Raw genomic sequence first — 25,856 nt, forward strand, 5'->3', positions numbered from 1 at the left:
CTCCTTCCCAGGTCTCCTGGTAAACAAATTCAAGTGTTGACCTCGACCCCTCTCTGTCTTCTTGCACAAACCCCAGTTGGGAAATGGTTCTGTCCATCTCTGACAAGTCAACTGGAGGTCAGAAATAGTGCTGGTCTCAGGCCTCCTGAAAAGTTGTACAGTATGAGCATCTTGGCATTGCATTGATGGGGGAAACTCCTGGAGTTCTCTTTCTGCCTGAAGCAGGCACCATGCTAAGTGCTAGGGTACAAGTATAAAGAATGACATGGGAGATCTGCATTTTGGTTATAATATTCCTGGTACTTTTCCTTTGGGAAGATTTTTCAGGAAATAACCAGTGTACTCTTTGAATATTTGGTAGTCTTCATTTATGATTTCTTGAAATACAGCATTTTAAATCATTTTCTTAATCAATCATTTAGAATTATAATTTTAACTATGATTAAATCATTTAATTATGGTTTTTGGTGAATCCAATGCTTCCTAGGTTAGTTATTTTTAAATCTCACATTTTTTCAGTCTTTTGATTTTAAGTATTTCTTGCTATCTCATGTACTTATTGATTTCTGTTTTGTGTATTCTAGTTTTCACTCAGGAGACTATTATTTAGGGAAGGTTTGCTAGTTTCTATTCTATGCTATTCATCCACAACATTGTTCTTCTTCCAATTCTTTTCTCCAGAGCTTTTTTTTTTCCCCTTCTAATTCTTTACTTCATGTCGTCTAGGTACTGATGTAGTCCTTATAGAAAATCCACCCCTCTCCAAATTCTTTTGTCTTTAGACAGATACAATACCTTTTTTTTAATGCTAGATGATATTACTTTACTCCTTCAAATAAGAAAATTTATGTAAAGCACTTTGCAAACCTTAACACATTTATATAAAGGTGAGTGATCATGATTATACTTTTAACTTTGGTTATTAAATCAAGGCTTTGTGCAAAGTCTAGGCTCTGCCTCATGCTTCACTTTTGGGAGGGGGTTAGTCAGCCCCACATGACCTCACCTGGGGTTACTTAGATTCCTATACTGACCCCCTCTTCTTCCTCATGGTTGAAGTTTTGAGATCTGAGTCTTCAGGCTTCTTTATGGAATCTCAGGACAAAGTATTAGTCTTTCAGAACCTCTAGGTGCTTGATTTCTCCTGATCTGACAGCTGCTCCAGTACACTAGTAACTTCCTTTATCTGGGGACTAACTTCCCAATGTGGAACCTTAACCATTCTGGGGATTTCTTAGAACATGATTTCCCCCTCCCTCCTTCTTGATGAATATGTTAGTAAATATTTTTAATGTAGCAACCACTTTGCTAATTAATGGGGCTTTAAATAGCACTGCAGACTACGCGTCCCTGGTCCTTCTCTGTTTGTTATATTTGGCTGGCTGCACAAGCAAGGACTTTACTGGCACCCCCATTTCTGGTGGCCCATGGACTGCTGGATGACTTTTTGTGCAGTTTTAGGGTAGAAGGAATCGCTTACTGTAGTTTCTCACTGGATTCTGTGATCATTATTTCGCTTGGTATGAATTTCAGGGTTTTACTGGAATAGGTATATGAGACCTAGACAGTCTGCTTTCATTCAGGAATTCAACTTAGCTATACAAGTCTCCTTCTCATGATTTAAAGTCTCACCGGTCCCTAAATATTTTTCTAATTGACTTGTCACTGTACCTGAAATATTCCAGCAAAGATTCATTTCTTTGAATTAAGGATTTATACATCCAGGAATTGTTAATACACAGATGCCCCTATAGGGGTAACACACAAGCAGATGTCAATAATAATCTTAACCTTGGCTGGGTTGGGCTCACAGAATTGTTTTCCTGTAATATAACTGGCTGAGACGGAATAGAATACAGAAGTAAATTCAGGACTAAAGGGAAGAGATGAATGGGAGGGAGAAGAAAAGATAGAGAGCATGGAGTATCATTCTGTTCAATAAACATTTATTAAACACTTCATATGTTTGTTACACTGTACTAGACACTACGATACAAAGATAAAAAACAATATAATCCCTGACTTGAAGGAATTTTTACAGCTGTATAGGGGCAATGACAAGTCCATAAATGACAAAATATAACATGAACACCTGGGGAGGGCAGGCCAAGGTGAGACACAATAATCAGACAGGGCTCTCTGGGTATTCAGGGAACAGTAGGATAGCACTTGGGGAAGTAAAAGGTGCTGAAAAGGAAGGGTTTAAGCATGACAAAGACAAATTAGCTACTTCACAATTTTGCCTAGAGCCAAATTTAGTTACTAATGTTGAAAAGAATCCAAAAAAACATTACCATGACCCCTTGTGCAAATCTGCACTAATCCAGGGTGAACAAGCAGGGTTCAATTTCATTTGGCATTGACCACTGTTTAGCAGTATGCTAATGGATGAGGATACCCACCTCTGGATTATTTGCTTTAAAATCGAGTATTTAAAATTTCACTTTATTATAGTACTACCTTGTATTTAAAAAATAGCTAAATTCTCCAAAGAGCTTAAAGCCATTTCTGGATACTTAATATAGCCCAATACAATGGGTTCTTTAATATTAAATGCAGAGCTTTCCAAAGATGGCTGAGGTTTAAATATGTAGACTGAAACTTTTTAGAAAAACTTCATGCTCTGCTATAAAATGAGACACATTTATTATGAAAGAAATCAGCATATACAAATTATATTCTGCCCAGATGTAAAGTACATACATACATACACTATACATAGACTTATATTATTAATACAAAAATACATCATTAACATTTCTAAGGGTGAAAAAACCAATAAATATTGCAATTTTAAAGTATCTATTTGCCACATTGCTGAGAACAATTAAGTGCTGTGAAAAAAGAAATTAAGATTAAAAAAAGAACAAAACTAGCCCAGGGAACCAATGACATTTTTTCAGTGTCAGATTACAGATGTGAGTTCTAGGCATTCCAATACTATTCATAAAAATATTTTTTAATTTCCTAAAGCACTAAATGTGCCAACACTCCAAAATACATAAGCAAAAGAAGAATATAACATTCAGTTAATTATTTGAGGGCTACACACACATACACATATATACCCACATGGAGCTAGATTACATATACATACATAACATACATATATATATATGTATATGCATACATATATAAGATGTACAGAGCTCAATCGCATTTATTGAGATAAAGGAATGTCAGCAATATATTTAACTTAAAAATGAAATTTCAAAAGTTTTAGTTTAATTTAACCGAATAGCAACCAAACAGAACATTCTCCTCATTCCTCATTTTTCTTTATTTTTTTTTTCTCCCCTCACTAGATGGAATTATTTTAAATAATTTAATCTTATCGGAGAGAAAGTCCAATAGTAATTCTACCACAAGAAAAAGGGCAGATTGAGAAATCTGGTGTCTCTTTGGATGAGCTAAGAAAATTTTGCTCACTATTTTAGACAATTAAGACCAAAGAATACCAGAAAGTGTTTCCAAATTCAAAGAAAGACAGTTTGCTATCATAAAACAAATGTTTTGGCTAGTGATATTCCATTGAAGTTTAGGAAAACTAATTCTCAATGTACTTCTTAAAACATTATAACATGGCAATTGGCAAAATGCCAACATATTTTCTGGGAGGTTGAGGGGAGAAAAATGTAATATTTCAACCCATATATGGGGCTGTAACTAATCCACAATAACATTTGTGGTTACAAAGCTTTGAAATAGTTGCATCTGAACCAAAATATCCTTTCTCTGTTAGAAAGACAAAATGTCTTAATGCAGATGAAGTAATATGAATACAAGGATAAAACTACTGCCCCTCAACACAGTTACATTTCTTTAAGCTAAATAGGATTTCTATTCTCTGATCTTCTGACTCTTCCAAATTGTTCTCTTTTCATGGCATCACTTTCTCCCACCTTTGGGTTACAGTGACTCACTGAACTAGGCTGGAGTAGAATTGTTTGCCATAGCTAATCATAAGCTAGAAGGAATCTTTTTCTTTGCCTTTTATAGTATTTGATACTAGAAGATTATCATGGAATTATACTATTTTATGATATAATATGATATGAGTTCCCATTCATGGAACTTTCACAATACAAACTAATTCTAGAAAGACTAATCCATTAAGTCCTTTCTATTCCTGTACCCCTTACCAAGAAACAGTTGTAAGTGCCATGATAGGAAATGAAACTATAATGAAAGGTAAGAAATTTTACAATCAGAAGATATGTTAAGAAGCTTCCATTTCTCAGGACGTGGATGCTTAGGACCTAGAACATACTAGGTTACTTCAGGATAGATGGAATCCTATATGGGCCACTTCCAAGTCCCTAGTCAGTCATCTTTTCTTATCATAGACAACCCATCTAAGAGATTAATATGACTAAAGAGCCTACTCAATAAGCAGCAAATTCAAATGGTATGATTTAGACCAGATATGTCACTAAATCAGACCAATAAAGGGTTCATAAGGAGGCAAAGTAAGTCTCACATAGATTCTATGTTATTTCTATAAATAGAGAAAAGTTGGAACTTCATTCTTAGCAATAAAACAGGAATTTCTGATGACCTAGATTTAGTATACCAAAGCCTCAATGCTTATGAAACAACAGTAAGTGATGATCCTTATAGAGTGCAGATCCTTTTCTCCCAACCAAAGTCTTCTACAAGAAGCACAGCCATAGAAGCAGTAGAGCAGTGTGTTCCCGATGACATACCCCAGGCCTGAGGAAGCAATGGGAGAGCTGTCAGGTCTGTACTTGAAGGAAGGAAGAATATTCATAGTCCACTGAATATTTTATTCTTAAGTTGTGGCTTATTTCTTGGGTTTTTCCAGAATGTTGAGAAATTTTCCCCGAGTCATCTCTCTAGCTGAAATTAAAAAATGAAAAGAAGGGTCAATCATTGCAAACACTAGACTTGATAATGTGATCAAAGAGGACAAACTAATTAAAACTGGCCTCATTATGATAACAGTTAAAAAATCAAGAGCCACCCAAAACTTGGCAATGTTATTCTAAAGTTGTTTGTATGGATTCAGTTTATAGCCTAAATGGTATCAGACAACTACTAGGGCTTTAGAAGGCCAGAAAAAAATTCCCACAGCCTCTCATCTCCATTCCACCCTTAAAAGAACACAATGGAATTTTCAATCAAAGTAGAAAAATGGTCTCCCTTATTCAGTATTATCAATTTGTGAATGGTGTAATCTAGCATGTCTTCTTATTCTCAAAGAGATGTGCTTAAAATACAACTGGAATTAGGGAGCCCTCTCTGTGCTTTTGGCCTCTGGATTTTTATAATCTCACATTGAAATTAGAGATCATTCGCCCTGTCTCAGGAGTGGTAGTCCCTGGATGCTGTAATATAACACAGTTTATATTCCCTCAGTGCAGTTCATCTATGGATGATAGATATAATAAAGTACAGTTTATAGAGCTTTGGTCTTCTCTCTCTTGGCATTGTCAGTTCCTAGATATTTAATATAGCCAGGCAGGGTTTATGTGTCTCTCTCTGACTTTCAGTACCATCAATCTCTGGTGCTATAGTCAAAACAGGGTTTATACAGCTACTTTCTTACACATGAGGCTTTGAAATGAAAGTGTAACATTTCTCAATTACAAGACCCACTACTTAGAAGCCCTCTATTGTATTTATTTTGTCCAAAGTAGCAGGAAATGGTCTTCTCTATATATGGTTTAACTCTTCATTTCATCTCTCAGCCACTTTCAGGACTGGTGAAAAGTATGATGTGATTGTCCCAGAAGTCAGAATAGGCAATCTGGTATTGTGAGAATTGGCACTGACTCCCTAGTTAGAGGAGCTGGGTTCAAATCCTATCCATGTTTACTACATGTGATCTTGGCAAGTCATCTCCCAGGACCTCAGTTACCTCATCTGAGGAAAAAAAAAGGGGGGGGAGGGTTAAATTAGAAGGCCTTTGAAATCCCTGATAACAATGATCCTATGATATAAAGAGGCTGTTTGCTTGGCTTCCTGCTCTTAATGGTGTCTTGGCTCTGTCTAGGAAAATGGGAAGGAATGAGAATGATACAAAACAGATACTGCAAGAATGCATTTTTACTTCTGTTCCTAAATTTAAAGCTGGCTGGCATTCATATAGGATTTGCAAAATACTTCATGCATTATTACATATGTTCTTCTCAACTCTGTAAAATAATAGAATTATTTTATTTCCATTGCACACATATGGAAAACCAAGGTTTAGAAATTAAGTAACTTGTTCATGGTCAATGGCTGGTCACAGAGCTAAGAAGAGAGAGCCTAACAACAAAACCCCAAAACAACCAGAGGACAGAAGGGAAAGGCCCAGTCAGAGAACAATCCTTGTAATGGTCAGCCCAGATCTATTTCAGACAAATTCTTTTTTCTTTTCTCAATATTATTTTATTTTTCCAAGGGGAAGATAGTTTAACATTCATTTTTGCAAGATTTTGTTTTCCAAATTTTTCTCCCTCCCCAAGACAACAAGCAATGAAACAGATTAAAACATGTGCAATCCTTTAAAACATATTTCCATATTTGTCATGTTCAACCAAGTTTATTGGGGATGTTTCAGGCAGCAAAAGGCTCAGAGACAGAAGTTTTTGAGTGGGGAGAGATTAAGTTCCTTTTTGTGGCCCAACAACATGGATCACTCTAAAGACAATAATCCACATAACTCTTTCAGGTTAATAAAGTTGTAGTAAAAACAACTGATTTAAAAGAACTTTAAGGGTTTACAAAGCCCTATGGTTCACATCGCTGTGAGGTGAGTAATGCAAACATTATTAACCCCATTTCTTATCTATAGATGAAAAAATAAGCCCAAAGAAGTTCAAAGTTACAACTATTTCAGTAGTTTCTGAACATAAATACTGAATCTCTCAAATTGACCATGGCTTTTCTTCTACTTTCTATGATTACAGACTATGTACGCACAAAATTATAGTTCAATGTCCTCATTCACTTTAGCAAAGTGTGACCCCCACCATCCCCCCGGGGTTCCATCCTCCAGAGCAGTTGACAAGTTTTTACCAGGATCATAGGATCACAGACTTAGAATAGGAGGAGGACTGGCCTCACTTCCTTCACTAGATAAGGAAAGCTAAGGCTCAGAATGGTCAAACAACTCCAGATTTTCAAGCTTCGGATGCCTTGCTTTTTGACAAAATAGGAAGCAGAATATGACTTTAATCCAGACTTGAAGCAACAGTGTTATGACATCACCAGTTTCCAGAAGTTCCAAAGAAACTCCTTCCTCTAGCTTAGCATCATCATATAAATATGCCTTGGCCTTCTTTGCAAATAGTCTAGTCTGCTTTGTGGAAAGAAAAACATCTGGCCCACTCTACTACTGGGCTGCCTCCCTTAGGGTGCTTGTTGCCTGAGGACTTTCAAAAAGCATATAGAACAAATGATTCTGGAGCACAGCTAGTTCAACTGCTCTTGAAAGTTACCATGGGATAACACAGAAATTCAGAGCTGGCTAGGATCCCTGTAACCAAAAGCATTTGGGCCTGGAACACAGCCCTGATCTCACTAATTACACACTCATCCTTGCTGCACTTTTTGCTTCAAAAAATTGGATCTTATTCTCCAATGTCTTTCCAAAATGAAAGGTTGTCAATATTTTGTGATGCCACAATGAGTAAAGATTTAATCTAATTGAGAGATCAAAAGAGTTTGAAAGAAAAAAATGAACTTTCCAATTTCTTCCAGTGGCTCGTCGTACTTTTTAAATTTAACAGATCCTTTCCCCTTCAATCATTCCTTCCCCTTCAACCTAATCCAACTGCAGAAAAGGCAGGTATCACTGTAAAAGTGGAAGCAATTCAAAAGACATCATCATCTACTTGGGAAAGGAGAAAGTTTTCTCTTCTGCCAGTCCCATATAGGAGATATACGAATGTATGACACCTCCGCTCCCCAAAAGAGGGCTGTGCCCTATAAATCAGATTGCAAGCACCAGCCCCTTCTGTGCAGAGAGAGAAATTACTGTGGGTTGGGGGTTGCTCCAGAGCACGTGCCCTCCTGTTCACTTGTCATCAGAGATGTTAACATTTCTGATTAATTCACAGACCTCTCCTTTTATTCCTCATTTCTTTATCCACGCTACCGTGCTCTGCTGCAGCTTAAAGATTCTTACCGACCTGCTACAATAATCACCACCCGCTAAATGCCACCCCCCAACCTGGGGAAATTGTTTAGTGATGCCAACCGCGCTTTTAATTTGCAAGACATCAGACACAGAGGTAATTTATACCAACATCTGTTCATTTCTGACTTCTGAAACAAACACACATGCTGCTACAAAATCCCATTAGGAGCAGGAGACAGCCTTCTGCTATTCTGTATTATTCTTCTTCTACACACACACACACACACACACACTCACTCTCTTCTATTTTTAATTGTATATCACTAAAAATCTCCCAACAAGGACCCCGACTTTCTTTTTCTAAGTAGAAGCAGAAATGATACAGAAATTTTACAAAGTATGACCATTATTCCTGTTTAGCTCTGCTCCTTCTTCCAGTTTTTCAGCAATTATAGCTAAAATGTATTCTTGGCTTTCTGAGACAGAGCAAGGCTATTTCCTCCTAAGTTGGTTTTTTTCAGGTTCTCTTTCAATTTGTAGTTTTTCCTTTGGGCAAGACAAAATACTATAATGTTCCTAAACAAAACTACTTTTGTCTCAAGCCAGTACCATTTAATGACCTTTTTAATCAGACATTTATGATTCTAGGCTTTTTGTTCAGAGAAATAAGAATCAGAAGGAAACACTACCACCACATTGTAATGCTTGTGGCCAGAGGATGTGTCAATCTGCAAATGCCACAATCTATGTTGTAAAGAACAGAAACATGACCCCTCCATGTCAAATCATGATTTACAGAACTTTATAGCTGCGCTGCAAATATTGCAAAATGACAAACAAAAAATAGTCTCCATAGTTAATAAATGAATTTTCCAGTTAGTATGGTAAAGAGGCTTCTAGCTATATACTATATTAAGTTGCTAAATGGATAAATTACAATGAAGCTTTATATTTAGATTAATCTTATTACTTCCTTATAAGCTACCCCAGGACTTCCATATATAAAAAGATTTGGAATCACTGTAGCTATAAATAATTGGGATTCTTATGCCAATTGAATGATGGGACCATGATCTCTAAACCCAATTCCACAGATATCTACCTAAAAAGGTCAGGGCTAAAGGGAGGACTCTATCTCTTCTTGTTGAAAGGGAGGAACCAGGTTTAATATAGTCTCTTCTTTAGAACTTCCAATCCTGCAATCCTGCATTTAGCCTTGCCTCTGGCTTTCTTTCCATGATGATTGTCCCCAAACTGCTTTCTGCAGTAAATTTTGTAGTGGCTGGTTGAAAAAGATTCAGTGGTATAGATTGATTTCTTACAAGTGAGGGAATGAGGGATTACCAGTAGTCGCTCTGGTTAACAAGATTGGATACAGAATCTCTTGTAAGATCAGCCCACTCTGCCAAGGGTTTGCATCCTTTCCCCATGACATATGGGTTTCATTACAAAGATTTTCCAGATTTTAACTTCTAGACAGCTGCCTAGCATAATTCCACTGGATCTTTATGGAGGGAACAATTTAAAGGTTAAGTAACTTTTTAATCAAATAGAGACATGACAATTGGTTTTCAATCCCCAATGAAAACTACTGGTCTTGATGCTCCTTCCAGTACTACAAAATAACAAGAAAAATGCAATAAGGACAGAAGGGATCACAACCAATAGTTCTCCAATATCTCTAAAAACAACAGAACCAAATTCACTAGAAGACATATGGGCAGTCAGGAAAAAATAAAGCAAATGGCAACATGAATAACTTATTTCTGTGAAACACTTTTAAACAGAAGATCAAATACCATGTCATAAGACCAGTGGCTGGAAGTCATCCTCTGATGATCTCTAGCGCACAGCAATTTATTTTTTTAAAATATTTTTTATTTATTTGGACAGCAATTTATGACTAAAAGTCAGAAAGGAGGGTTAGAAACACTATTCAATTCAAATCTGTGTCCTAAAAAAGATGTTCTAGTGACCAATTACAGAAAAAGCTTCTTTGGAGTAGTAATGGCATTTGGCTACTTTTAAAAAAAAATCTTTTGCATCCTTGAAGACCTATCCATAACAGAAAAGGAAGATAGTCACTATGAGTCAAGTATATACTAGGCAATGAATAGATACAAAAGAATTAGAAGAAGTGTTCTGGATGTTGAGGGAGGAGTGAGGGTGAGCTCTGCTCTTCCTTTAACATCATAGATTGTCTCTGCTTCCAGCTTAGGACAATAAAGAAGATTTACTTAAAAATAGTTGCTTATAAAGATTTCTTCACTGAGTAAAGAGCAATAATGGAAGTACATTCTTTAAAAAGTTAACGCCTTTCAGATATTGATATTGCCTATCCAAGATAAGAGATATACAAATAATTCAGTTCTCTTAACTATATATAATAATCTGGGCAAAAGATATTCTTCATCTATTTTAGTTTTTCCATGTGAAAACTCAGAATTCTTTCGAGTAATGACATATCTCATTTGCTATTGGTCCTTCATTTTTTGAAGGGGATCAATGACATCATGGGCGATGTCTTAGCTTGGATGTGAATTGGATTTAAGTGGCAGAGAGCTGGGCAGTCATTAGTCTCATTCTTTCTTCCTGAGTCATCAAAGTCCAGTGTCAAGACAAAAGTCAGGATAACTGGTGATGGCTCAGGATGCTGTAGATAGCCTTGATGCTTCTGATACCTAACCAAGCTGTTTGAGCTCCACTTCATGGCAGCTGGAACAAACTGTACTCATTTGCCCCTTCTGCCAAGGAAAGTTTTCACATGCTTAAAGTAGACATCCCCTCTAATTCACCAATGGGTTTGAGGCCTTTTGGTCACCATCAACCTGGTAAGATGGTTTATCAGAGTGTGGTTGTAGTACAAGTGACATCTTTGAGTCACAAATGAGAATTAAATGATGGTGGGAACCAAAGGTGGGTAAGCAGTACTGAAAAGAGCCTAGCAAACTCTCACACCATGTATCTCATTAGAAGGTTATACAGTGTGAAGGGTTTGATGTTATTATCATCTACCAAAAGGAGCACATAGAGAACTTCATTATCTATAGTGTAAACACTTATTAAATACCTCCTATGTGCCAGGACTAGAAAGCATTGGGGGATACAAAAACAAACAAACAAACAAAAAAGGCTAAAAATGGTCTCTGCCATTAAGGAGTTCATTAGTTAATCTAATGGAGGAGACAAAATGCAAACAACTATATATCAACAAGCTCTATACAGGATGGAATGGAAATCAACAGGAGAAAGCACTAGAATTAAGAGAGGTCAGGAAAGGTTTCTTGTAGAAGATAGGTTAGAAGCAATGACTATCATGTCTCAGGGAAGCTTACATGCAATCTTATTTCAGTTTTGGTCTCTGTATTGGAGGATAGCAAAATTACTTTGGCAAATCCATGTTTCCCAATTTTATACTTGGTTGATATTAACAATGTCATTTCACCAGCCCCAAAGTCTGAAGACCCGAGTTCAAATGTGGTCACTTAACATTTTCTAGCTGTGTAACTCTAGGCAAGTCACTTAACCCCAATTGGCAAAAAGCAACAACAACAAAACAAACAAAAAAAAATCCAGTGTCATTTATCTATGCTGAACATCTTCATGCCATGACACTGCACCTCAGCCTTGATCCTTTTGTCTTGGTGCTTTATATTCCTTGCTAGTAGGAGTTTATCATCATCTAAACTTAGCCAAACTCACGGCCCTGCTCTCTAGAAATCTGCCTGCAATGCTGCTGAATCAGTCCCACCCACCACCACAACAAAGAATTCCAGCCTCCTCTTGGGGCTCTGCTCTGAATGTTTCACCAGATCTAGCCCAGCTCAGACCCTCTATGCTATTCTCCAGCCATTCATATGTATAACCTTCTCTCCTTCCCAACTACTTTTCCACTTTTAGATTGAGGAAAAGAAACCAAATGAAAACTACAATTTCTGGAAAAAGCAATGACTTCACTGTTTCTGTAATTTCCATGACCAACATTCTCCTATATGTGTTTTCTATCCCTACAAGAATAAAAGCTCCTACTCATTCAGTGCCATACCAATCAGACTGCCAAAAAATTACTATATAGTTAGAAAAAAAATAAGCAAAATTCATCTGGAAGAACAAAAGATCAAGAATATCAAGGGAATTAATGGGGAAAAAAAAAGGCAAAGAAAGGTAACTTAACCAAACCAGACCTAAACCTATATTATGAAGCAGCAGTTATCAAAAGCATTTGGTACTGGCTAAGAAATAAAGAGTGGTAAATCAGTGGAATAGATTAGGTTTGCAAGACACAATAATCAATGATTCTAATAATCTACTGTTTGACAAACCCCAAAGATTCCAGCTTTTGGGATAAAAACTCACTATTTGACAAAAATTGCTAGGAAAATTGGAAAATATTATGGCAAAAACATTGGTGTTGGCCAAAATAGTATTGCATTGACCATCTTATAAGCAAATTAGTAGAATAAGGGATAGTCTGTCAGATTTGTGGAAAAGGGAGGAATTTATGACCAAAGAAGAACTAAAGAACATTATGAAATACAAAATAGATAATTTTGATTACATTAAATTAAAAAGTTTTGCACAAACAAAACCAATGCAGCCAAGATTAGAAGGGAAGCAGAAAGCTGGCAAACATTTTTACAGCCAGTTTCTGAAAAAGGCCTCATCTATAAAAAAGAGAACTGACATTCTTTTAAAAAAAATTTAATAACAGCTTTTTATTTTCAAAATACATAACAAAGATTGCTTTCAACACTCACCCCTGCAAAACCTTGTATTCCAAATTTTTCTCCCTCCCTTCCCCATACCTTCTGTCTCAGACAGCAAATAATCCAATAGAGGTTATTAAACATGTACAATTCTTCTAAACACATTTCTACATTTATCATGCTGCACAAAAAAAATCAGATCAAAAAGGGAAAAAAAGCAAATGATGACAAAAAAAGATGAAAATACTACACTGTAATTCATATTCAGTCCCCATAGTCCTCTTTTTGGATGCAGATGGCTCTCTCCATCACAATTCTATTGGAACTGGCCTGAATCACCTTATTGTTGAAAAGAGCCACATCCATCAGAGTTGATCAACACAATCTTCTAGTTGCTGTATACATACTTTCTTGGTTCTATTCACTTCACTCAGCATCAGTTCATGCAAGTCTCTCCAGGCCTTTCTGAAATGATTCTACTAATTGTTTCTTACAGAATAATAATATTCTATCACATTAATATACCAAAACTTATTCAGCCATTCTCTGAGGGGCATCCACTCAGTTTCCAGTTTCTTGACACTAAAGAAAGGGCTACAAACATTTTTGCACATGTGGGTCCTTTTCTTTCTTTAAGGATCTCTTTGGGATACAGACCCAGGCGAGACACTGCTGGATCAAAGGGTATACACAGTTTGATAGTCTTTTGGACATAGTTCCAAACTGCTCTCCAGAATGGTTGTTCCAGTTTACAACTCCACCAACAATTATTAGTGCGCCATATAAGAGGACTTCAAAATATGTGTTGATGTTCTCTCAACTACCATAATTTCTCAATTCTTTGGTCTATTCAATTACCACGACTTACTTTACTCCTGGAGAAGTTAAGACAGTACAATGGTTAGAACACCGAGCCTGGAGTCAGGAAACTCAACTGGGCCCTCAATAGGGTATGAAGATTCTTCAAATTCACCCCAGTTGCTTCTTTATTTCACATACCCCAGCCTTTTCTAAAGCTTTTATTCTCAAGCTTGTCATGACATCCCTTTCCTCCACCCTCTCAAATGAAGATCTCTATTCATACTATTCATGCTATAATTTAAAGAAATGGAGCTATTCATGGTAAATTTCCTTTTCTCCTTTTTTATCTTGCCTTCATATTTGTGGACACTCTATTTCCCCCTTCACTCTTATCCTCTGATGAAGACATGACCTTTTACTGGACATTGCTAAGACTAACCTTTCTATATGCTCTTTTGATCCCATCCCCTTTTGTCTTCTCTAACATATTATTCCATTTAATATCTTTCTTTACTCTAACATCTAACAATTGCTCCTTATCTACTGGCTACTACTCTATTGCTTACAGGTAAGACCAAATTTCCCCCATTCTTTTTTTCTTTCCATTTCCATCCACAAATCCATTCACAGCTTCACCAACAATGCATCAGTGTCCCAATTTTCCCACAGCCTGTCCAACATTTATCATTATCTTTTCCTGTCATCTTAGCCAATCTGAGAGGTATGAAGTGGTACCTTAGAGTTGTCTTAATTTGCATTTCTCTAATCAATAATGATTTAGAGCATTTTTCATCTGAATAGAAATAGCTTTAATTTGTTTGTCTGAAAATTCTGTGCATATCCTTTGACCATTTATCAATTGGAGAATGGTTTGTATTTTTATAAATTTCAGTCAATTCTCTACATATTTTAGAAATGAGGCCTTTATTAGAGCCCTTGGATATAAAATTTAGCCCTTGGATATAAAATTTTTTCTTCAGTTTTCTGCTTCTCTTCTAATCTTGGTTATGACTGACTTAGTCTTTTAAATGAGTCAGTTTTCTAAGTCATTCTCCTATTGATAAATGATCAATGGTAACTATATACATCTCAGTTTAGCTATTTAGGAAAAGATTTTGGAATTATGCCCAAAGGGCTATAAACCGTGCATACTTTAATTTCACTAATAAGTCTGTGTCCCAAAGAGAGGGAAAAGGATCTACATATGAAAAAGGTTCATGGCAGCTCTTTTTGCGGTGACAAGGAACTGGAAATTGAGGGATGTCCATCAACTGGGGAATGGCTGAACAAGTTACAATATATGAATGTAATGGTGTATTATTGTTCTATAAGAAATGATGAATGGATGATTTCAGAATAGCCTGGAAAGACATACATGTACAGATGCTAAGTGAAGTGAGCAAAACCAGGAAAATATTACACGATTATATGATGATCAACAACTTAGCTCTTCTCGGCAATGGAATGATCCAAGACAATTTGAATAGACTTGGGATGGAAAATGCCACCTGTAAAGGGAAAAATATAAAGAATGAATGAGTATCAAAGCATACTATCTGCACTCTTTGTTGTTGTTTGCTTTTTATTTCTCAGGGTTTTTTCCCTTTTGTTCTGATTTTTCTTTCACAACATGACAGAAATAGAAATATGTGTGAATGGTAGTACAAGTGTACCTATATCAGATTGCTTGCTGTCTTGGGAAGAAAGAAAGGGAGAAAAAAATCTGGAACTCAACATTTTATAAAAATGAATGTTGAAAGCTACCTTACATGTAATTGGAAAAACAAAGTACTATTGGGGAAAAATAAAATATTATTGAGGGGAAAAAAAAGCTCTTTAAAGTCTGAGACTCACTGGTTTTGATATTTATATAGCACAAAACACTGAACCAAATGCAAAGGAAAAACAATGTGATGATTATATCAAACCCATGAATACTTCAAAACTTCCTAAATAAGACTGATAAGCACTAAAAAAATTCAGTGTATCTGTCAATGCTGGGGGAAAAAAACAAATAGATGAAAAATGACTATTGTTAAGACAAGTTCTACAGTCCATGGACTTGGTCCATGAACACAAATACCTAAGGTAGACAATGTGCATGAACCTTAAATTAGACTATAGTAAGAATGTCCTATTACCTGAGTAAGTTAGTAGGAATGTTTGTCAGTTACATTAACATCATTTTGTTTTAAGTCTCCATTTTGTGAACAAGTTGTTTTTCAATAAAAAGATACATACATCTCTTTAATAAGAAGATAGAAATGTGGTCTAATATAGTAAAAAACACATTGCACTCTTAGATAACTAAGACACAAGCATATGGATCCTCTGATATGATAGACCACTATTAGAAAAATATCATAAACGTATGTCAGTAGTTTACATAATAAACTACTAATCAAATTATGTGGAAAATAAATTAGAAATACCTATAACTAGAACTATAAGAAATTCACCAGAAAAGTCTATTCCTTAGTCATGACTAGAACAGATTTCTGCATTCCCTGAACTTGAGACTCAAGTAGCCAGTCTTCATATGAGAGCATTGATGATCTGGTTTGTCAGATGACCACTCTGAAAAAAGCCTCCAACTGGGCAGAGGGGAAACCTAGTCATGGTTATCAGTAAGGAGATGCTTATCAGGACCAATAAGGCTCAGGTTAGTGATTTGTTTGTATTACTTGCACATATTGATTGATGGAAGTTTGATTGCATGCATTGAGGAGTGTAAGTCTAATTAGTGTTTCCATCACATTAGTTAGCATATGTATGAATGATAAATCAGCTTTAAGTGTGCATTGTGCATTACATAGGCTCAGAAATGAAAAGAGGGCAAACTGGATTGCTTTTGGGAAACTACACAGTGCTTTGAACCACCCCAACCTTCTCCCAAAACACCTTTTTATGCTGTATGGCTGCTATACAATAACAGTCTTTAAAAAAAAAAAATGGAGGCACATTACCTACACAGGTAGGATGCAACACATTACCAAAAAAAATTGTGCAACAGAAGTTGCACAAGAAGTGACAACATTAAAAATATATGATGGGAAAAGAAGGTAGGATGTAGTTAGAGCAAGTTAGAGCAAGGGGTAACCAATGGACAGCATGTATGTTATACTGACATCTGTTATATCCAGGTAATAAGAGAATCACCTCAGTTCATTTGAAAGATTTCTTTTGGTTGATTGACAGGAAGTTGCTGACAAGAGTCACAAAGAATGAAAGGGCACAGATGGGACACAACTTGTACTGTTTGAAAGATGCCAATCATAGGAGTTCATAGATTTAGTTAAATATAGGAGATATTTTTATGGAAGATGTCACTGTTATATGTAGTCACTTTATAGTTATTTATCTTGAGTATATTATTGTTCCCTTAATAGAATATAAGTTCCTAGAAGACAGGAAGTTTTTGTTTTTGTATTAACAAATAATTCTTGAATTCAAATCAGCAACCAGTAAGCATAAAGTGATTTTTAATCTTCTAAATCTTTCACCTGTGACTCTAAAAAGGTTACCTATTGTAATATACAATTTACAAAAGCCTGCCTGCTTCTTTGTCACAAGCTGAGAATGTCCTTGATATATGCATGTAGATTATTTTCATAAAGGACTTGTAGGTGTGATACATAAAAATTTTAAACTTTTATATGAACAAAATCAATACAACTCAAAAAATGTAGAGAATATCTTTGCATTAGCCATCTCTGATAAAAATCGATCCATCAGTACATCAAGAATCTATATTTCATGGTAAAGTACCCACACAGATCAGATTATAATTTAGAGACAATGTATAGAGTTGCTTAAGACTAAAAGAAGTTAAAGGACTTGCTCATGATCACAAAATGGGCAAGTGAAAAAAAGCACAATTTGAACCTAGGTCTTCCTAACTCCTAGTCTAGATCCCCATGTGGTGCTAATTCTCAGAAAACTGGTAACTGAGATATAAAGGGTTTATTTAAATATATAAGATTCAGGGCCATTCCTCAACAGAAAAGTGGTCAAATCATAAAAATAGATTCAGAAGAAATTCAAACTATCAACAACCACTTTCATGAAAAAAGCTCCAAATCGTCAAAAATATGAAAAATGTAAAATAAAAGTTCTTGAAGTTTTACACCTTGTGATTTACCAAATTGTCAAAGAGAGTAAGAATCAGAAACAATTAATGTTGGAGCAGCCCTAGCAAAACCAGTATGTTAAGTCCATACTGGTGGTAGAGTCGTAAAATGGTATAGAAGACAATTTGGAAAGAAATTACTAATAAGTTCCAGCGGTGTAGTGAAACTACTGTTTTTTCGAGTAGCAAAACTGCAAAAATAAAGTATTCAGTAATTAAGCAAATTGTATTATATCAAAAAAAAAATAATATTGTGACACAACAATGACAAATATAAGGAAATAAGAAAAACATGGAGAGATTTGTATAAACTAATAGAAACTGAAGAAAATCAAAATGGGAGAATATATCCAACTACAATGAAAATTTAAATTTTCAGAAATCCAAGTAGATGTAATAACCAATATATATTCAAAGGAAGTAGTTAAAAAAAAAATTTCCTTCCTCAGAGAACATTCTTTCACCTTTATATATCCTTGCACATGACATAATGTCTTGCACACAGCAGAAACTTCAATGTTGAATTGATTTTTTTTTTTTCAAAAGTGGATAAGAGAAGACTATTTTCTTTAGATTCTCCTTAAATTTAACAAATGGCTCACTCTTAGGGAATGTAGCAAAAGAATGACAAATTATATGTTCATCTGTAGTTAAAGAAATTTGGACACCACCAATATTGAAAAATCTTCTAACTGGCCTTCTACAACAGAAAAAGATAAAGATATTTAACAATAGATTTATTCTTTTTTTTTTAATTATAGCTTTTTATTGACAGAACATATGCATGGGTAATTTTTCAACATTGCCTCTTGCAAACACTTGTGTTCCAACTTTTCCCTTCCTTCCCTTTACCCCCTCCCCTAGATGGAAGGCAGTCTCATACATGTTAAACATGTTAAAGTATATCTTAAATGCAATATATGTGTACTATTTATACAGTTCTCTTGTTGCACAAGAAAAATCAGATTTAGGAAGGTAAAAATAATCTGGGAAGAAAAACAAAAATGCAAGCAGTCCACACTCATTTCCCAGTGTTCTTTCACTGGATGTAGATGATTCTGTTCATCACTGATCAATTGGAACTGAATTGGATCCTCTCATTGTTGAAGAGAGTCATGTCCATCAGAACTGATCCTCATATAGTATTGTTGTTGAAGTATATAATAATCTCCTGGTTTTGCTCATTTCACTTAGCATCAGTTCATGTAAGTCTCTCCAGGCTTCTCTGTATTCATCCTGCTGGACATTTCTTACAGAACAATAATATTCCATAACATTCATATACCATAATTTACTTAGCCATTCTCCAATTGATGAGCATCCATTCAATTTCCAGTTTCTAGCCAAAATGAAAAGGGTTGCCACAAACATTTTTGCACATACAGGTCCCTTTTCTTTTTTAAGATCTCTTTGGGATAAAAGCCTAGTAGTAACACTGCTGCATCAAAGGGTATTCACAGTTTGATAACTTTTTGACCATAATTCCAAATTGCTCTCTAGAATGGCTGGATCTGTTCACAACGCCACCAACAATGCATCAGTGTCCTAGTATTCCCGCATCCCCTCCAATATGTCATTAACTTTTCCTGTCATCTTAGTCAATCTGACAGGTATGTAGTGGTATCTCAGAGTTGTCTTAATTTGCATTTCTCTGATCAATAATGATTCGGAACACCTTTTCATGTGAGTAGAAATAGTTTCAATTTCATCATCTGAAAATTGTTTGTTCATATCCTTTGATCATTTATCAACTGGAGAATGGCTTGATTTCTTATAAATTAGAGTTAATTCTCTATGTATTTTGGAAATCCAAGTAGATGTGATAACCAATATATATTCCTTTAGAGGAACCTTTAACTATAAAAATGTTTTCCCAGTTTACTGCTTCTCTTCTAATTTTGTCTGCATTAGTTTTGTTTGTAAAAGCTTTTTAACTTGATATAATCAAAATTTTCTATTTTGTGATCAATAATGATCTCTAGTTTTTCTTTGGTCACAAATTCTTTCCTCCTCCACAAGTCTGAGAGGTAAACTATCCTATGTTCTTCTAATTTATTTATAATCTCATTCTTTATGCCTAAATCATGACACCATTTTGATCTTATCTTGGTGTACAGTGTTAAGTGTGGGTCCACGCCTAGTTTCTGCCATACTAATTTCCAATTTTCCCAGCAGTTTTTGTCAAACAATGAATTCTTATCCCCAAAGCTGGGGTCTTTGGGTTTGTCAAATACTAGATTAAAGTTATTGACTATTTTATCCTTTGAATTTAACCTATTCCACTGATCAACTAATCTATTTCTTAACCAATAATACCAAATGGTTTTGGTGACTTCTGCTTTATAATATAGTTTTAGATCAGGTACAGCTAGGCCACCTTCATTTGATTTTTTTTTTCATTAGTTCCCTTGAAAGTCTTGACCTTTTGTTGTATGAATTTTGTTATTTTTTTCAATATCCTTAAAACAGTTTCTTGGGAGTCTGATAGGTATAACATTAAATAGATTAGTTTAGGTAGTATTGTCATCTTTATTATATTCATTCGGCCTATCTAAGAGCACTTAATATTTTTCCAATTGTTTAGATCCAACTTTGTGTGGAAAGTGTTTTGTAGTCGTGTTCATATAGTTCCTGACTTTCCTTTAGCAGATAGATTCCCCCAGATTTTTTACTATCAACAATTATTTTAAATGGAATTTCTTCTTGTACCTCTTGCTGTTGGATTTTGTTAGTGATGTATAAAAATGCTGAGGATTTATTTTGTATCCTGCGACTTTGCTAAAGTTGTGGATCATTTCTAACAGCTTTTTAGTAGAATCTTTGGGGTTCACTAAATATACCATCATATAATCTGCAAAGAGTGATAATTTGATTTCCTCATTACCTACTTTAATTCCTTTAATCTCTCTTTCATCTCATTGCCAAAGCTAGCATTTCTAATACAATACAGTAATAGCAATGGTGATGGGGGTAACCTTGTTTCACTCCTGATTTTATTGGAAATGGTTCCAGTTTATCACCATTACAGATGATGCTTACTGATGGTTTTAAATAGATGTTACTATTTTAAGTAAAAGTCCGTTTATTCCTATACTCTACAGTGGTTTTTTTTTTTTTTCCCCCCCACTGAGGCAATTGGGATTAAATGACTTGTCCAGGGTCACACAGCTAGGAAGTGTTAAGTGTTAAGTTATATTTGAACTCAGGTACTCCTGAATCCAGGGCTACTGTTCTATCCACTGCGCCTTCTAGTTGCCCCTCTCTAGTGTTTTTAACAGGAATGGGTGTTGGATTTTATCAAATACCTTTTCTGCATCTATTGAGATTATCATATGACTTTTGTTAATTTGATTATTGATACAGTCAATTATGTTAATAGTTTTCCTAATATTGAACCAGCCCTGAATTCTTGGTATAAATCCTACTTGGTCATGGTGTATTATCCTGGAGATGATTTTCTGTAATCTTTTTGCTAATATTTTATTTAAATTTTTTTCATCAATGTTCATTAGGAAGATTGATCTATAATTTTCTTTCTCTGTTTTCGTCCTATCTGGTTTAGGTATCAGTACCATGCCTGTGTCATAAAAGGAATTTAGTAGGACTCCCCTATTTTTTCAAATAGTTTATATAACATTGGGGTGACAAACCCAAAGACCCCAGCTTTTGGGATAAGAACTTACTGTTTGATAAAAATTGCTGGGAAAATTGGAAACTAATATGGCAGAAACTAGGCATTGATCCACACTTAACACCGTACACCAAGATAAGGTCAAAATGGGTTCATGACCTAGGCATAAAGAATGAAATTATTAATAAATTAGAGGAACACAGGATAGTTTACCTCTCAGACCTGTGGAAGGGGAATGACTCTATGACCAAAGCACAACTAGAGATCATTACTGATCACAAAATAGAAAATTTCGATTATACCAAACTGAAAAGTTTTTGTACAAACAAAACTAATGCAGACAAGATTAGAAGGGAAGCAATAAACTGGGAAAATATTTTTACAGTCAAAGGTTCTGATAAAGGCCTCATTTCCAAAATATATAGAGAATTAACTCTAATTTATAAAAAATCAAGCCATTCTCCAATTGAAAAATGGTCAAAGGATATGAACAGACAATTCTCAGATGAAGAAATTGAAACTATTTCTAGTCATATGAAAAGATGCTCCAAGTCATTATTAATCAGAGAAATGCAAATTAAGACAACTCTAAGATACCACTACACACCTGTCAGATTGGCTAAGATGACAGGAAAAAATAATGATGATTGTTGGAGGGGATGTGGGAAAACTGGGACATTGATGCATTGTTGGTGGAGTTGTGAATGAATCCAACCATTTTGGAGAGTAGTTTGGAACTATGCTCAAAAAGTTATCAAACTGTGCATACCCTTTGATCCAGCAGTGTTACTATTGGGCTTATATCACAAAAAGATTATAAAGAAGGGAAAGGGACCTGTATGTGCACGAATGTTTGTGGCAGCCCTTTTGTAATGGCCAGAAACTGGAAACTGAATGGATGTCCATCAGTTGGAGAATGGCTGAATAAATTGTGGTATATGAATACTATGGAATATTACTGTTCTGTAAGAAATGACCAACAGGATGATTTCAGAAAGGCCTGGAGAGATATACACGAACTGATGCTGAGTGAAATGAGCAGAACCAGGAGATCATTATATACTTCAACAACAATATTATATGATGACCAGTTCTGATGGACCTGGCCATCCTCAGCAACGAGATCAACCAAATCATTTCCAGTGGAGCAATAATGAACTGAACCAGCTACGCCCAGAGAAAGAACTCTGGGAGATGACTAAAAACCATTACATTGAATTCCCAATCCCTATATCTATGCCCACCTGCATTTTTGATTTCCTTCACAAGCTAATTGTACAATATTTCAAAGTCTGATTCTTTTTGTACAGCAAAATAACGTTTTGGTCATGTATACTTATTGTGTATCTAATTTATATTTTAATATATTTAAAATCTACTGGTCATCCTGCCATCTAGGGGAGGGGGTGGGGGGGTAAGAGGTGAAAAATTGGAACAAGAGGTTTGGCAATTGTTAATGCTGTAAAGTTACCCATGCATATATCCTGTAAATAAAAGGCTATTAAAAAAAAAAAAAAAACATTGGGGTTATTTGTTCTTTAAATGTTTGATAGAATTCACATGTAAAACCATCTGGTTGTGGGGACTTTTTCTTAGGGACTTAAAGGTAAAAAAGGACGACTTTAGTTGCCAGATATCCAAAACTTTTACTATATTCATATGAAAGTCTGTGTTTTTCTATCAGCTCTTTTTGTCATGCCCTCTTAAGTGCAAAGTATGACTAGTTCTCAAATTCCCAACCACCTCACTCTCTTCAAAAGTATATAGGACTTGTTGTTCAAGGATGAAAGTTTAAGTTCACAATTTTATTTATTTCTCACTTTGTCTCAGACACTCTTTCACATATGAATCCATTTCCTTTTTTCAAGGATAAAATTAACTGAATGAAGAGTAATGTGAATCAGAAATCCAGAAACTGTATCCCTATTATTCTCATAACTAAAATATTTATTAAATACCTACAGATCTGTCAGGAACTGCCCATGCCCTTATATGATTTTAAATCTGAGAGACATATTCATTATATGACCTTGAACTAATCAAATTCTCAGACCTTCAATTTCCTCATCTATAAAGTGGGATAATATCCCACTACAATAATCCAATTTGTGGGGTTTAAATAAAAAAAGTAATGATAATGGCTTTATAAAAAAAAGTGAATAAAATAAGATACTAGTATTGCCATTTTGCCACAGAGTAGATACTAATCCCTAAAATGGCAGCAGACTTATTTTTAGGACTACTTCAAGATATTTTAGATATTAAGATAAGATACTTGGTGTTTCCTATTTCAAAGAGCTGGCAATAGCCAGGGTCTCAGAAAGATGAAGGCCCAATCTCTTGACCCCTAGGACTGGGAAAGAGTTACATCTCTTCTCTGTGAAGCCAATAAAAACCTCTCTTGATTATAATTTAGATAAGAGCACTGGATTGAATAATAATGTCTGAAACTCCCCTGGCTGTTTCACCTTGAGATGTCCATCACTGGGTTAAACATGATGCTAATTGCATTTGGATTGATTAATTTCTCTCACTCCTGTCTATTCGAATAACGCTTAACAAAATAATCATAGCACCCTGAGCCAAATCTTCTCCGTCAAAGGAATGAAGCCATCAGAACCGGCAGAGATGAAAGAAATGAAGATGACCCGTAATTACTGCTACGGTGATATCATTACCATATTATACAAAATGAGTGCACAGGGGGAGGAAATGTAGGGGAAGGAGGGGCTGAGATTATTATTATTTTTTAATGGAACTTTATATCCTAAGAATCTTAGCTCTGACACCAAGTAAAGTATACAGAAACACTGAAATTGTGTGTGTATGTGTGTGTGCACGTGCGCGTGTGTGTGTGTGTGTGTGTGTGTGTGTGTGTATCACCCAAGCCTTGGTGTTTATTGGATTTTGAGGTTTCATGTGCAAGAGTTACATGTTATTTTAATAGAAATAACCTTCTTTATAAACTTAAGGTACAGGTTTTAAAATGAAGCTGAATTTTTGTTGAGAATTAAAAATAAATAAGTAAAACTGCAAATCCTTATTCATTATATTTCCATCTTTTAATATATGATGTTTTTTAATTTAAATCATGATTTAAACACTAGTAAGGAAAAACTGATTCAATAAATGCCTTCCAGTCATATGATACAGCCTTATTAATGTATTTTTTGTTAAAAAAAAAAAAAAAAAAAAACAACCTAAATATGAAGTTTCATTTGTTGGTGGAGTTGTGAAGTAATCCAACCATTATGGAGAGCAATCTGGAAATATGTCCAAAGAGATATCAAACTGTGCATATCCCTTGACACAGCAGTGTTTCTACTGGGCTTATATCCCAAAGAGATCTTAAAGGAGGGAAAGGGTCCCATATGTGCAAAAATGTTTGTGGCAATCCTTTTTGTAATGGCAAGAAACTGGAAACTGAATGGATGCCGCCCATCAGTTGGAAAATAACTGAATAAGTTATGGTACATGAATGTTATGGAATATTATTGTTCTCTTAAGAAACGACCAGCAGGATGACTTCAGAGAGGCCTGGAGAGACTTAAATGAACTGATGCTAAGTAAAGTGAGTAGAACCAAGAGAACATGAAATACAGCAACAACGATATTATCCAATGATCAATTCTGATGGACATGGCTCTTTTCAACAATTAGATGATTCAGATCAGTTCCAAAAATCTTGTGATGAAGAGAACCATCTGCATCCATAGGGAGGACTGTGGGGACTGAGTGTGGGTCACAACATAGTATTTTCACTTTTTTGTTGTTGTTTGCTTGCATTTTGTTTTCTTTTTTTTATCTGATTTTTTTTTTTTTAATGTAGCATGGTAACTGTGGAAATATGTATAAGAATTGCACATGTTTAACATGTATTATTAGACTACTTGCCATCTAGGGGAAGGGATAGGGGTAAGAGAGATAGGAAAAAAAATCTGGAACACAAGGTTTTACAAGAGTGAATGTTGAAAACTATGTATGTTTTTAAAATAAAAAGCTTTATCAAAAATTTTACAGCATAAAAAATAAATAACTGAAAGAAAAGGAATTGCACATATTTAACATATATTGGATAACTTGCCATCTAAGGAAAGTGGTAGAGGGAAGGGAAGGAGAAAAAAATTTGGAATACAAGGTTTTGCAAGGATGAATGTTGAAAACTATGCATGTTTTTTGAAAATAAAAAGCTAAAAAAAATAAATTTTAGAGTATCCAAGAAAAAAAAAAATCAAGAAACTAGTATGCAACTATTATTCTCCACCCCCAGAACATTACTAAAAGTCAATCAGAAGCCCATGGACAAATGGAAAAGGAACCTCCTAAAGATAATAGCAATAATACAGCTAATATAGATAGATCTAGGCAGATTGCTGTTATTGAAGTTTACAAAAAGTTTCATATCGTATCATTTAATTCTCACAATAACCACATAAGCTAGCTGCTATTATTACCCCCCACTTTTACACATGTGAAAATTTAAGCTCAGAGACATTAAAT

General features: G+C 35.1%; 1 protein-coding gene across 1 annotated transcript in view; it reads right to left on the reverse strand.

Annotated features, from left to right (window-relative positions):
- Positions 1-1,924: 1,924 nt before the first annotated feature.
- LIN52 (lin-52 DREAM MuvB core complex component) overlaps positions 1,925-25,856 on the reverse strand; it is a 111,525-nt gene continuing 87,593 nt past the window's right edge. The window contains exon 6 of the mRNA XM_012547791.3: positions 1,925-4,860. Coding sequence (XP_012403245.1) covers positions 4,805-4,860 — 56 coding nt within the window. The 3' untranslated portion in view covers positions 1,925-4,804. The remainder of the gene's footprint in view (positions 4,861-25,856) is intronic.

Source organism: Sarcophilus harrisii, chromosome 2 (genome assembly GCF_902635505.1).
Source record: "Sarcophilus harrisii chromosome 2, mSarHar1.11, whole genome shotgun sequence".
In the NCBI taxonomy this organism is placed as follows: domain Eukaryota; kingdom Metazoa; phylum Chordata; class Mammalia; order Dasyuromorphia; family Dasyuridae; genus Sarcophilus; species Sarcophilus harrisii.